This window comes from Protopterus annectens, chromosome 9.part0 (assembly GCF_019279795.1).
Source record: "Protopterus annectens isolate FY-2018-M chromosome 9.part0, PAN1.0, whole genome shotgun sequence".
In the NCBI taxonomy this organism is placed as follows: Eukaryota; Metazoa; Chordata; order Ceratodontiformes; family Protopteridae; genus Protopterus; species Protopterus annectens.
The window spans coordinates 283,244,762-283,259,898 of record NC_056743.1 but is presented as its reverse complement, the minus strand read 5'-3'; the positions used below and the strand labels follow the sequence as shown (position 1 = coordinate 283,259,898).

At 37.5% G+C, this 15,137-nt stretch overlaps 1 protein-coding gene across 6 annotated transcripts in view; it reads left to right on the top strand.

Moving 5' to 3' along the window:
• The window catches only part of ABCC8 (ATP binding cassette subfamily C member 8), a 2,552,355-nt gene that overhangs the window by 2,177,679 nt on the left and 359,539 nt on the right, over nucleotides 1-15,137 (top strand). For all 6 annotated transcript variants that reach the window (XM_044082872.1, XM_044082868.1, XM_044082869.1 and 3 more), the window contains 2 exons: nucleotides 995-1,115; nucleotides 1,241-1,371. In XM_044082872.1, the coding sequence (XP_043938807.1) occupies nucleotides 995-1,115; nucleotides 1,241-1,371 (252 nt within the window). The remainder of the gene's footprint in view (nucleotides 1-994; nucleotides 1,116-1,240; nucleotides 1,372-15,137) is intronic.

The window sequence follows — 15,137 nt, the reverse complement described above, 5'->3', positions numbered from 1 at the left end:
GTATTACTGGACCATCCAACATCTTTCTCTGTAATTAGAGTAATGATATATATATATATATATATATATATATATATATATATATATATATATATATATATATATATATATATACATATAAATAAATATATATATATATATATATATATATATATATATATATATATATATATATATATATGTGTGTGTGTGTGTGTGTGTGTGTATACATACATATATATATATATATATATATATATATATATATATATATATATATATATAAAACTAATTTATATAATGACACATCCACTACAGAACATCTCAAGTTTGTACTGTTGCTTTAAATGAATACTTCAAAAATAGCACTTCAAAACAGTTAAAGTATTCCAGGTTTCTGGTATGTCTATGCAGTTGATGAAGTGGAACAGATCCATGATAGCATATGAAGACTAGGGGCTCTATAATGAGTAATGATTGTGTAATTATTGTTGCATACAGGTAAGAAATACAAAGTTGGTTGTAGCAATACAAGAAACATGAACACAAACTGAAATGATGAGCAATACAGTGGTGTTTACACTATATCTAGAAGCTTCTAAGGATACTGCCCTCCTGTATGTTGTAGTCAGTTACAGAAACATTTTAAATGTATTCTAGCATAAAGTAATACCCTAATAAAATACTGAACAGCTGAAGCTTCTCTTCTCCTAATTGATGTATAGATCTTTCCCATGTGATCTTGAGATGGGTATAAGAATATTTCTCTATTTTAATTAGTACTTAACTGAGAATCTTTTATAAGGTGCAGAAATCTTTTTAATTATGATTCATAGCTGTGATATAAATACTGTTCATGGGAGTATTTGTTCCAGGTTCTGCAGCATCTGCTTTTAGAGTATTCACTTTATTTTGCTATATTCACAGTACACTACCCAGTTATTGTTATATTCCCTACTATTTTATTAATTGTACCACGTAAGCCTTTAGTTGGTATCATATTTTGTCTTTGTAGATCTCCAATTATCTAAACTGGATGGTCCGTAGTTTGGCAGACATGGAAGTGCAGCTGGGAGCAGTGAAAAGGATAAATGGTCTTCTTAAGACTGAAGTGGAAAATTACGAAGGGCTTCTTTGTGAGTACTAACTGTGTGGATATCAAGCAGTTAATTGCTAGCTGACAGTTACAGTGAGTATTTTTTGAATAATTAATACCATGGTCTAATATGATTCTTTCATCTCTCTGTTCATTGTGATACAGCTCCCTCACAGATTCCTCCAGGATGGCCTGACCAGGGTGAGATCAAAATACAAAACCTGAGTGTGCGTTATGACAGTTCACTGAAGGCAGTACTGAAGCATGTCAATGCCCATATTAGTCCAGGTCAAAAGGTAAATGTGCAAAACCAGAAGTACCAATTAGGAGGTTAATGTATGCTTACTCATGCTGTTGTCTGACAGATTAGTTTGCCTGTCTGCAGCTGTTATAAAGAATGCTTACCTTCAGAGAAAGAGTTGCATATGCAAACACAGAGACACCTTACACATGCACAAACGCGACTTTTAACATAAACATATATATCTTCCATAGTTCTGATTACCTTTTATAGACATTGTTCACTACTTTTCACATCAACCTGAATATCTACCATAGTTCTGACTACCTTTTACAGATCCACTACTCACTAATTTTCACATAAACCTGAATATCTTCCATAGTTCTTTTGAGTAGTTTTTTTATCATTCCACTTTAAGATGATATTTTTTTCTGCATTTCTTGCAAATGAAACCCGTTTCTGATTTCATATTTTCACTTTTTATTATAGTTCAGTATTTCATTAACAAAATAGTCTTTGAAGTCTTATTGTCAGAGAGAATCTCAATAAAATATATTTTTGTGTAAAATACAAATTCAAAAAGGTCAGCTTAAAAATGTTCTCTGATAACATGAGTAACTTAGATACTTGTAGCTGTAGTTAAAGTAGTACAATAAAACATGAGATGACCTCTCTGAATCTATAAGTATAATAAAACTGTAGTGCATGTAGCACCATGATAACGCTGCAAAATCAGGAAAAATACAAATCTGTTATGTACTTCTGTAAAATGAGACCTGACTGTAACAAAGCTTCCAGAGAGAGGTGTGTAACATTTGTTACACACACCCTAAATACAGTTCAGTCTCACAGAAGGGATGTTACTTTACAAACTGTCCTTGAAGTACTAAGTCTGGATTTTCATTCTTTTCACAAATGTCTGTAATAATTTAGTTATCTAAGAACAGAATTTAAAAACTGCCTCTGTGTTTTACTCTAAAATGATTTACTTGATGTCTGTGAGATAGCACTCAGTAAATACTTTACTGTCTTTAAAAGCTGGTAAAATCCTTTCCACTTTTTATGTTACTATTTTTTAACTGATAGTACATGGAGTAGATAGAACTCCATGCACTAGAAAGAGTTATGATTGGGACTCCCCAGTCATATCCAGTTATTATGTGTTCTCAACATGGATGCAAAGATTCAACATTCAAGCTTTGCTCTCAATGTGAATTTTTATTATCTTTGTCTCAGTCACATAATATAGTTGAGACCTGATCATAACCCTGTATATCAGTCACAGTATTAATAAGACTGTAGTCTATCAGTTGATGCAATTTATAGCCTAGTACTTGATTAAGGCTGCAAGAAATGCCAGTGTTTGGGGACTGTCTTTCACTTATTCTTTCTCTTTTTAAATGGTGCATTTCAGGGAATGCAAATCTGATGATCTTCAGAGTTACCCATTCCAATGTGGATGGACTTGACTTGCCCCCTTATTACATCCTGGAATTTCATTGATCTATGGCAGACGTTACTAGCCTTCCATTTATAAGACCATTCATTATTTTTTATCATACATATCCACTAATGGCAATACAAAATATTCATTCCTCTGTTTTCTAGCCCATATGTGTGACTTACCTGATGACTGACCATGCTTATTTCATTTTTCATAGAAATAAGCTCAGTGATTTTTCAGTTTGTTTGCATTATTTTGGAGAACAGTAAAAAGCATATGCTTATTTTACTTTAATTTAGTAGAAAGTATCAACCAATTTGCAAGCCATTTAAAATGTGGTAATCTGCAGTTGATACTGAGTTATGTGACTTTGGCTTCTGATTCTAGGTATGTTAAGTTAATAGGGATGTTCTTACTCATAAATGTACAGATGCAATAATGTTAATTTCATCAGTGTCATCTTACATTGTGCATGCACCATAGAACAGAGCACCACATCCCTTTTACTAGGTTAATTTTGGTACAAAATATGCCAGCTGGAGTAATGGAAATTGCTTCTTTAAATCTATATAAGGCTATATGTATATCCAGAGTAGATGGACGTGAAATGTCCTCTCATTTATTATATCAGTTACACAAACATGATTTTAAAGTGACATTGCTCTCATGATTTTATTTTTTAATTCTTATTACTATTTCAGTAAAATAATTGAGCTGCATGATACATAACAAGTTTTTCCAGTACTGATTCTAGGGTTGATTACTAGCTGTTAAGTGATTCTTTGCTTGCGGGATCAATTGTCAACTTTTATTTGCTGATGTGAAACTCAGAAAATGCTGCTGTTTTCCATTAAAATTCTTTGCTTGTGCAGCTTCTGTTTATGCACCAGCAGTGTTGAGATGTTTTGTGGCCTTTCCTCTTTTCTCTTAGGATGCGCAACATGAAGTTAATACATTTAAATAAGGGAGATGGATGCAGAGGGTTTCTGTTTTGCAACATAAAATGCTTTTTATAAATCTTTCATTAAGCTGATACTTAATTTTTTTCCTCTAGCTGTTTGAAGCTTCATTCAGTTGTAACTTAAGGAATGTGGTGAAAGTCTCTGTCATTATATACCATAAACTGTATACTAACAAATAGATCATTATGTGCATCCAGATGTAAAACAACAAGTAAGTTTCAGTTCAAAGATCATTATGCGTCATGGTTGAAAAACATCCTGCGTAACACCATTGCATTTAATTTATTTTTGTAAATAATGTTGGAATCCAAGATCCTTGGAGAATTTCTTAAGGTAATGCAGAAGTGCTCACTACTCCATTAGTTTGCCTGTGTTCTACTGGTAGTATATCACCCATACCCAGAAGTTCCCACCCTGAGTGGTGCCAGAAAGTTTGCTCTTCGAATTTTCCCTTAGAACTAGCTAGTTTCTCAGCAGTAGCAGTGAAATCTGTATACTTGTGACAAGCATTTGCCCTAAAACTTGCTATAAAGCACTAGGAACCCTTAATTTGTTACAAGCACTCACCTCTCCTTGGTAATAAGGAGAAAATAGTTGTAGGCACTATACAGCCTACAATTGCAAGTACCTTGCCAAAAAGTAAGGGAAAACAGCTCTTGTACTACACAAAGAAAGCACCTAACCAGGCATGTCCAAGGGTCAGCTTCCGGTGATTTCTCGTGTCCACCTGCTGAATCTGGGAATACTGGGGCAATGCAGCAATTGCCTCATGTACACAGACAAACATCTCCTCCTACCACCAAACACTACAACCTGTGAGAGATGCACTTACATAGCCAAACTGGAAGCAAAGCTCTCTCCAGCCAAGATTGTGCTAGACAGTCAAGAGGAGAAGGTTAACACCCACACAACACCTCAAACAACACATAGTCCTTCAAAACCCACACCACCAAAACCCCCACATAGCAACACAAAACCCACATATGTGGAGGCTCTTAACATTAACCTGCCCAAGCAACAAGGACCTCTGAAGCTGAAATGCAAGCAAACACCACCCCCCAAACACAACATAGCTCACAACACCAGTGTGCCACCCAACAGCAGCCCCTAAGACAAGACAACGTACCCAACACTTTAGTCATAGGTGACTCTATAGTCAGGCACACTGATGTCCCACTCACCAGGGTGAACAAGGAGAAAATTACAGTTAGTTGCCTTCTGGGTGCTAGGATCCGCCACATAACGCATACACTCAAGTCACTCCACAACAGGTACAAATATGACATTCTCATTGTCCATGTTGGAGTGAATGACTTGAGATGTACCTCCCTGGACTACATGAAAAGAGACATTGAAGAGCTCTCGGATCATGTAGCCCAGGCAAGTATTACCCTAGCTCTGAGTAGCATCCTGCCATCACCCAGAATGATACTACAGTATAAGGACAAAATGAGTGACTTCAATAATTGGCTAAGCTTCTGGTGTTTTTCAAAGGGAATCCAGTATCTGTCTGCCTGGGATGACATGATTGCCAAACCACGATGCTTTGCAAGAGATGGTTTGCACCTGTCGCCCCTGGGATTCAGGTTACTGGCTAAGGCTCTTGCCACCCCTATAGTACCTTTTTTAGGCAAGGTTCAAAGGACAAAACTACCACAGTAACTGGTACAAGCAAGCAAAACTGAAGGTAATGGTACTCAATGCTAGAAATCTAAACCTCAAGATGCACTGTCTCGAGGCTCTCCTAAAAATGGAGAACATCGATATCTGTGCAGTAACTGAGACCTGGTTCAAAGCTCGAGAGAGCACCCCTGCAATACCAGGCTACAACTAAACCAGGACCGAAACACTAAAGATGGATGAGAGTCCATATTCACACCTCCAAGCTGGTTGCCCAACACAATGCATCTGAAATTCTCCAAGTGCAACTAACACCAGATAAGACTGCAATACAAATTGTAGCTTGCTACAGATCCCTCACCATGCCCCAAGAGTCTCACTACACCTTTCTAAACATACTGGAAAATATTAAGATGCAACCAAATATCCTAATACTGGGTGATTTTAACTTCCCAGCCATTAACTGGGAAAACTACTCCTGTTTCAACACCTTTGCTCAGCGGTTCTTGGAATTTATAAATTCCAACGCCCTAGAGCAACTAATTCATAGTCCCACCAGGGGTACCAAAATTCTAGACCTGGTCATTACCAACACGGGAGATTGATGCTTCATACCAGTGGTCACCCCCTCGTTGGTCAGATCAGACCATAAGCTAATCACCCTTGACATCCACATCCCACCCCACCCCCCTTTAAGGAAACCTCTGTATAAAACTTAACCAGAGCCTAACCAACAAAATTACTGAATTCCATGCATAGGTAGCCCATACTACCCCACATATTATTTCTTTATCTGAAACATGGCTTAAGCCACATATCGCAAGTAAGGAAATACTCACATCGGGTTATAACATCTACCGCTCAGACAGAGCACCAAGAAAAGGAGGTGGTGTAGCCATCTTATACTCAAATTTACTCAACCTCTCTTCATTTCCCACACCCCTCCCTGACTTTCATCCTGCAGAACTCTTAGTTATAAAGTACCACCTCAACACCCATAAAAAAATAGTTATTGCCTCCATCTATATCCCTCCAGGAAACAACTTAGCAATCCTTGAGATAATTTTATCCTGGTTTTCCCAAGACATACCACATGAAACCCTCATCTTGGGTGATGTTAACATAGACTGGTCCAAACTGAAAATTGACTCTTCCCAACTTAGTATGAATTTACATGGTTTTCACCAGCTTATATCATCTCCAGCTTGTCTACAATAAAAACTGGCTCGATAATTGACTGGATACTAACCAACTCCCCTCCACTGTACCATAACTCTACAACACACCCTGACCAACTTAGTAACCACCTACCTATCTCTGTCCTTCGACACCCCCTCCAACTTCCCAAATCTCACCTCTGTAGAGACTGTCGCAAGCTCTCCAACTTCAACCTAGCCCAATTTAATTTTATCTTATCATCCATAGACTGGTCCATCCTCAAGCAAATCCCTCTCAATGATGTCATCAATAGATTTAATAGTATTTTCCTTGAAACCCTGAACTCACTTGCCCCCTCCAGGAAAATCAGACTAAAATCTATCCTTGCCCCCTGGCTTTCAAAAAAAACAAACAAAGTCTCTTATGCTTGAAAGGGACAAACATGGAAAGCTTGGATAAAAACTAAAGACTTACCCCTATTTCACAACTACAGATGTCTGAGAAATCTCATTAAAAAGTATACCAATAATGACAAAAAGTCCTTCTATAACACTGCCCAACTTAATAACAAATCCAACCCTAAAAGGTTCTGGACATCCATTAATAAAATCCTTTCTCCTGGCTCCCCCGGAAACCCCTCCCCTTACTCTAACTTAACTCCTCTTGAAACAGCTACTCTGCTCAATAAACATTTCATTGAAACTATTCAAACACTGATGCTCCCAGCTGTAATTCTACTCCTCTGACAACCCTTCACAACCCATCTAACAAAACCTCCTTTTCTTTACACCCTGTTTCCACTTCCTACATCCGATCACTTCTCCAAAAGCTCAAGCCTTCCTCTCCCTCTACAGATAACCTACCTCCCTCCTTCCTTAAACATGCTGCAGACTCCATTGCCTACCCAGTATCCATACTTATTAACAGATCTATACAAGTGTCTACTGTCCCTCTTTTATGGAAATCCTTCTACACTATCCCTTTGCATAAAGGTGGTAACTCAACTGATCCATCTAACTATAGACCTATAGCCATTCTATCCCCCCTCTCTAAGATACTTGAAAAATGTATCCATTCACAACAACTGAAACACCTCCTTGATCACAACCTGCTCACTCCCACCCAGCATGGTTTTCGTCCCAACAACAGCACAACTACTGCCCTCTTATCCTTCACTTATACCATTGCTGAGGCCCTAGAAAATAACAAACTGATATCTTGTCTCTTCCTTGATTTAGCTAAAGCTTTCGATACAGTCTCCCATACTCTCCTACTATCTAAAATTGCTAATCTCAGTATGAGTTCCACCTCCCTTGCCTGGTTCTCCAGTTACTTATCTTGTAGGCAACAATCAGTAAAATGGCTCTCCTCTTCCTCTCCTTTCTTATCTGTCGCAACAGGGGTCCCACAAGGCTTCATCCTAGGGCCCCTTCTCTTTAACATTTTCACCAATGATCTTCATACAGCTTGCAATACATCTTCCCTCATACAATACGCAGATGATTCTACTCTGATCTCTACCTCAAATAACATCTCTGAACTCCATGATCTCACTCAACAGGTCTTTCTAGCCAAAAAAAGCTGGTTATCTGCTAATCTACTCATCCTCAACCCTAAAATGACCAAACTCTTATTATTTCTCCCTCAGTCTCTAGCTCACCACAAATCCTCCTTTGCCATCTCTTCCTCAAACAACACTACTATTAAACCTGAATCCCACACCAAACTCCTAGGTGTTATTATTGATGATGGACTCAATTTCAACTTGCACATCCTACAATGCATCAAGAAGACAAATCAAAGGATCAGGTTTACTATACTGCCACAAAAGATACTTAACTACTAACTCCAAACTCTCCCTTTCTCAAGCTCTACTTCTCCCATCACTTCTTTACACTGCCCCTTTGCTAAACCATATACAAACTACCACACTAAACAAACTCCAGCAAACCTATCAAAAAATAGCTCGATTCATCACCAGCTCTCCCTACAATACACATCACTATCTTGCTCTAAACTCTCTCAATTGGCTAGAACTCCCACATCTATTGTTATTAGCCCAACTTCAAATGATACACACTATTCTTTATAAACCTGTAGCATGTCCTGCTCTCTCTTCCTTCATCACCATCTACTCTCCACCTCGTACCCTCCGGACATCTAACCAGCATCTATTACAAATATATTAACCCAAAAAATCAGTGGGCAAACTCCTATATAAGTACTCTATGGTCCAAGCTTGGAATAAACTTCCTAGAGAAATATGCAGTATAGTACGCCCATCCCATTTCAAAGAGAAACTTAAACTTCATCTACTTAACTCCAAAGTCTGCCCCTGTCAATCACCAACTTAACTCCCCCTCTCTACTTCTGTTTTTCCCCTCCTCTTTATACATAGGCATTTCTCCCCCTCAGAAATTATGTTCTTCTCAAATGATATTAAACCACCACTGTTGAAGTTCTTTGAAGTTTGTTTTTTGAATTGATGTAAATAATGTATATACTTGGTTATTCTGCTCAAATAGTAATATCTTTCTTCCTTGACTTAAGAATTTTATCTCTGTATAATCTCCATATGTTGAATGTACAAGTACAAAATTGTATATATAACTGCTTTTTGCATTTTATCTTGTAAACTGTATATTTTATGTTTTATTGGAGCTTTTCTTCTAGGGTCTCCACTGAAAATGGGCCACAAGCCCAGTTGGACTAACCCGATTAACAAATGTCAATAAATAAAAAATAAAAACTTCTCCAAAAACCAACTTCATGCTTCTCAAGTCAGAAGTAACAAACTTCATGACACTCATGTAGATGGGAACTGGAAGTTCAATTGCTGAATCCTACACTAAGGTGCTGTATGAGCACATTCACTCGTGCATGGACTGAGCCATCCCAAATAGGACCAAGATGCTGTCCTCTAAAAAAGGGAAGCCAATCTGGTGGTCCCCTGCCATAAACAAGCTGTATAACAGAAGGAAGAAACTGTTGCAGAAAAGAGGAAGAACCCAGGATTCAAAAAACTCCCTCACCAGCCTCAGTAGAAAGCTGAGATCCCTCATAAAGTCTTCCAAAGCTAGTTATGAAAACAAAATTGCCAAAGATTCCAAAGACAACCACAAGGCATTCTATAGCTATGTCAAGAATCTAAATGGCAATTCTCAGCTCTGCTCTGAGCTACAGCAGAATGGCACTAGATATACTGATCCCAAGGATATTGTCAATATCCTGGCAGATAAATTCAGTGCCAACTTCACCCCCCTCTCACCCCCTAAAGGCCCCATCTCAATACCGAAAAATGCCAAATTCCAGTAATCATGGCCACTCAGGTAAAAACCGCACACTCCAAAGCCAAGAATACAGCATCCATGGGACCAGACGATATCCTGTGCTGTGTACTGCATGAACTACAAAATGAACTGGCACCTCATCTATGTGTCATATTTAATCATAGCCTCACCTCAGGCTTCGTGCACACAGAGTGGTGCACAGCTACAGTCATCGCACTCCACAAGGGGGGATCCACTTTGGATCCTGGGAACTACTGTCCCATCAGTCTGACGAGCCTGATCTGCAAGGCCATGGAATGTATTATCATGCAACTTATAAACAAAGACATTGGCAACTTTCAAACACTGGACCCCCACCCAGTTTGGGTTCGTGATGGGCCGATCTTGCATCCTGAACCTGATTGACTTCTTCAAATCAGTCTCCAGAGCTGTGGGTGAGGGTAAGGTGGCTCACACAGCTTACGTGGACCCTGCCAAGGCTTTTGACAATATCCCTCACTCTGGAAGCATAGATAAACTTACTAAGCTGGGCTTTAATCCCTATGTCACTCGATGGGTTGCAAATTGACTTACTGACAGAACACACACTGTAAAAGTAGCTGACTCCAAATCCAGCTCCAGACAAGTGACAAGTGGTGTACCGCAGGGCTCTGTCCTTGGACCACTCTTGTTTGGCATCTACTTCTCTGAAGTACAGGCCAACACTAAGGGACTGTGGTTTGCAAAAATCACAGATATCTGCAAGCTGGGAGTCATTATTGAATCCCCAAATTATGTGGATATATTACAAAAGAGCCTTACCGAAACTGATGCCTGGTGCCAGAGCCATGAGCTAAAGCTAAATGTCAAAAAATAAAACCAAACAACACTTCAAATGATGCAAAAACCAAGAAAATAAAGTAAAAAATCCAAACTTATATGTGGAAACACCAGTTTAATAGGTTACAGCACAGAATCCCAATGACTAAGCGCTTTCACCATAACAATGGTTTCATCAGAGTACTGTTGGGAAGTACAAACAATATTTAAATAACATGAAACTCTGTTACTCAGCCAATCGACATTCAATGACATCATCACAGCACATTTAAATTTAAACAAACAGATGACAGACTGTAGTACAAAATATAATCTACTCAAAGTCTAAAATATATAATATGTAAAAAATACTTTTTACTAAAAGATGCTAAAATTTTAACCTGTACTTAAATTAAACTCGAACACAGATCTTAAACGTGTATAAGACCTTTTTATGTACAAAAAATGTGAAACACATTCATATCCTAGTTGCTTTAGTCTTAAGCAAAGGGAGAATAGCAATACTGTCATTAAGCCCCAGTGGATGAGTGGCATTTAATCTAAGTTGCCACATAGTCTCCAAATTTTCCACCTTGAGCTTTAAATCACCCCCCTCTTATTGCATTTAACCCTATTTGTAACAAAAAAAAATAAATTTTTTGAAATTGGCACAGTTTAAACTATGCCTATACAATGCGTTGTAGGCATCTTTAATTCTAATGGACTTGACATGTTCAGCTATTCTCTTCCTCAGTTTACGTACAATTTTACCAACTTAAAAATTTGTGCAACTGGTGCAGGTTGCCACATACACTAACATATTAGTGTTGCAACAACACCTACCTGGGCAAGCTAATGTACGATTGTACCCAGTGAGTCCTGCACGCTCCATATTTGTACATTCTAGAAGTCAAGGATTTTCTGGAGGGATTTTCCGTAATATCTTTTACATTCCTCTTTCGACTATACACTATCCTTGGTTTGGGTCCTAAGATCTCCTTGCATGTATCTGTGAGACCCAAATGCCATGCATTGTTGAACACTGAAACAATGTCCTGAGCCAAATGATTGTACTTAAGAACCATTACAGCAGAAACATCAGCTGAATCTTGAATAGGCTTCACAGGAAGCCCTGCACCAAGAATAGGTTGGTAAAGGGTGTTCCTTTTCTTTAAAATTTCATGCTTAATCCTCAAAATTAGTTTTAAGGAGTAACCCCTATCTAGGAACATACCCACAAGTTGTAACAGCTCTTGTTTGAATATGTCAGGGTTACTCAACAACCTGGACAGCCTAACCATCTGCCTCTTGATGATACCCTTCTTCTGATGGTAAGGGTGACACCTGCTATAATGGAGCATTGCACTGGAAAAGGTTTTCTTCCTGTGGATACTACTTTCCAAAACTGTACCATCAAATTTAAGATTAATGTCCAAGTAATTAATTTCACTTGGATGCCAGGAGAGAGTAAGCCTGAAAAAAGTAGTGGTACTATTGACAAACTCAAGGAACTCATTGGCTTCCTGATCATTTCCCTTCCATAAAATGAGAATATTGTCCAGAAATACGTTATATAACAGAATTTTGGACATAAACCTAGAGGTGAAGACAAAACTTTCTTCCCAAAACAGGAGTACTAAGTTGGCAAAAACAGGGGCACATTTTGCTCCCATAGCTACTTTGGCCATTTGTTGGTACATTTCCCCTTCGAAGAGCAAGAAATTGTTCCTTGGGACAATTTCCATTAAATCAACCAATACATTTATTTTAGTCCTGTTACATGTTTTACTATTCAATAGACCTTCCCTAAAGAAGTCCAAACCCTCTTCGTGGGGTATTGTAGTAAAAAGATTGATCACATCAATAGTGAGGAAAGAAAATTACACTAAGTCCACACCCCTAAGTCTTTCCAAGCAATGCCAAGAGTCTCTTAAAATGTGCCCAAATTCACCCAACACTGTTTTAGTACATAAGTCAGCAAAGGCTGCCAATGGTTCAGTTTTTGGATCCTCTGACTGCCACAATAGGCCTAAAGGGAAGGTTAGAAATAGACTTATGTGTCTTGGGTATACTGAACATAACCAATATAACCGGATGTGGAACAGATAGATACTTGTATATATCCTCTTCCAAAGTGCCTTGAAATAATGCATCTAACAAGAATAAATTTATCTTTCAATAAGCCCTATTAACCGTATTGATACTAACTCTGATGTAGGTTAGTTGATCATTTAATATTTCACAAATCCTAAAGACATAGTCATATTGAGACATAATGACCATCCCTCCACCTTTGTTTGGTTTCATCAACCGCAATTCATGATTTTTAATCAAACTCAAAAGTGCCTTCCTCTCCTCAGCAGACAAATTGTCATGTACTTTTTTACTGTTGTCACTATTCAAAATTCTTCTTAATTCAACCTCATATAGCCTTTCGAACACTGACAAATCCACATTCTGAGGTGCAATGAACAAACTGCTTCTGTGCATTAAAACGTTTTCTTTAGTTAAAACATTCCCCTTAAAAAACAACTTTAAATTAAGCTGTCTAATGTACAATTTTAAGTTAATCAACACATCAGCAATGTCCAAGGAAAATTCATGCACAAAGGTAGTACCCTTGCTCAATAAACTGTGATGAAAGTTAAACTCCAGAATTATCGTGATGGTAACGAAGAAGCCAAGTTCCACAGGAGGTTTAAAACCATAAATAATTTTTATTGTGTTGGATATCTAGTAAGCGCTTTCGCTTAAAAGCTTCCTCAGACTGTCAAGCATTAACTCGAAATCAAAATTCTTATATAGAAATTAAAAAATACTAAAACCAATCATAACTGAGTACCACCTAATAGATAGAAAATTTTTAAAGGTGTACTTATAAGCAATATACATGTGTACATATATGAGTATAAACTCAACAGAAGCTCCAAATACTCAGTTTAGCAATGAATACATACAAATAAAACACAATATAAAATCTATTTCTGCCTATATAAAATATTTTCACTATTTCAGTATTCTGCGTTTCTTAAGTAAGGGCTTTATTGTCGCCCTTTCATTCAATCCATGACCTCTATCTGCCCTAAGCACAATAATCCAATTATTTTCTTTGTACTCTGTATGGTTCCTAATGTCCCCTTCCCTTATGCTAGATGGAATCAGCTCAAGGACTCTAAACATAAAATGATGTTACTCTCCTAAACGGGATACATGTTTGGCCAAAGCGTTATGATTTGATTGTTTCCTAATGTGATAAATATGTTCATGAATTCTATCTCTAAAGACCCTGTTCGTTTTGCCAACATAGAACGATTGGCAAGTCTGACATATAGCTAAATACACAAGGTTTGAACTTTTACAGGTAGCTTCTATGTTGAAAATGAAGTCCTCCTTTAAGTCTGGATAATAAAACTTTTCAGATATGTCAATATAAGAGCAAAAGTTACATGCTCCACAGGGTCGCATTAAACCTACCTTGTCTTTGACGTAATGATTAGCCTGTTTGTGGCATAGTAGCCTCTTTAGGTTCTTTCTATTCTTATATGTAAATCTGGGTTGATCACCTACTATTTGGTTGATGTCACTGTCAACTTGAAGTATGGAATGAAAATATTTTATATAGGCAGAAATAGATTTTATATTATGTTTTATTTGTATGTATTCATTGCTAAAATGAGTATTTGGAGCTTTTGTTCAGTTTATACTCATATATGTACACATGTATATTGTTTATAAGTATACCTTTAAAAATTTTCTATCTATTAAGTGGTACTCAGTAATGATTGGTTTTAGTATTTTTGAATTTCTATATAAGAATTTTGATTTCATGTTAATGCTTGACAGTCTGAGGAAGCTGTTAAGTGAAAGCGCTTACTGGGTATCCGACACAATAAAAATTATTTACGGTTTTAAACCTCCTGTGGAACTTGGCTGCTTCATTACCATCACAATAACTCTGGAGTTTAATTTCTTTTTGTGTAATGGACCATTTATCTTGTAGGTGTGTTGCGGTGTTTTTAGTATTTATTTCTGTGATGAAAGTTAGTTAAAGTCAATGAGGTGTAGTTGTACACCATAAATTTGTCCTTCGTAAGTATATCACAATGCAGAGCTTCATTCATTAAAGCATGCTCGACAAAGGAATTACAGTCAACCTCCTCATCACCAGAATACATATTTGCACTATCAAAAGTTATATCTAATTTGTCCTTTGGCCCCAGTTGCTCTGGTAGTGATATCCTTGGCTGTACTTGTTCCCAGTGTTGCAATGCAGGGCATGTAAGTACATCAATGATGGCCCTTATGTGTCTGTCACTGGGTACAATCATACATTAGCTTGCCCGGGTAGGTGTTGTTGCAACACTAATATGTTAGTGTATGTGGCAACCTGCACCAGTTGCACAAATTTTTAAGTTGGTAAAACTGTACATAAACTGAGGGAGAGAATAGCTGAACATGTCAGGGCCATCAGAATTAAAGATGCCCACAATGCATTGTATAGGCATAGTTTAAACTATGCCAATTTCAAAAAATGTATTTTTTTTGTTAT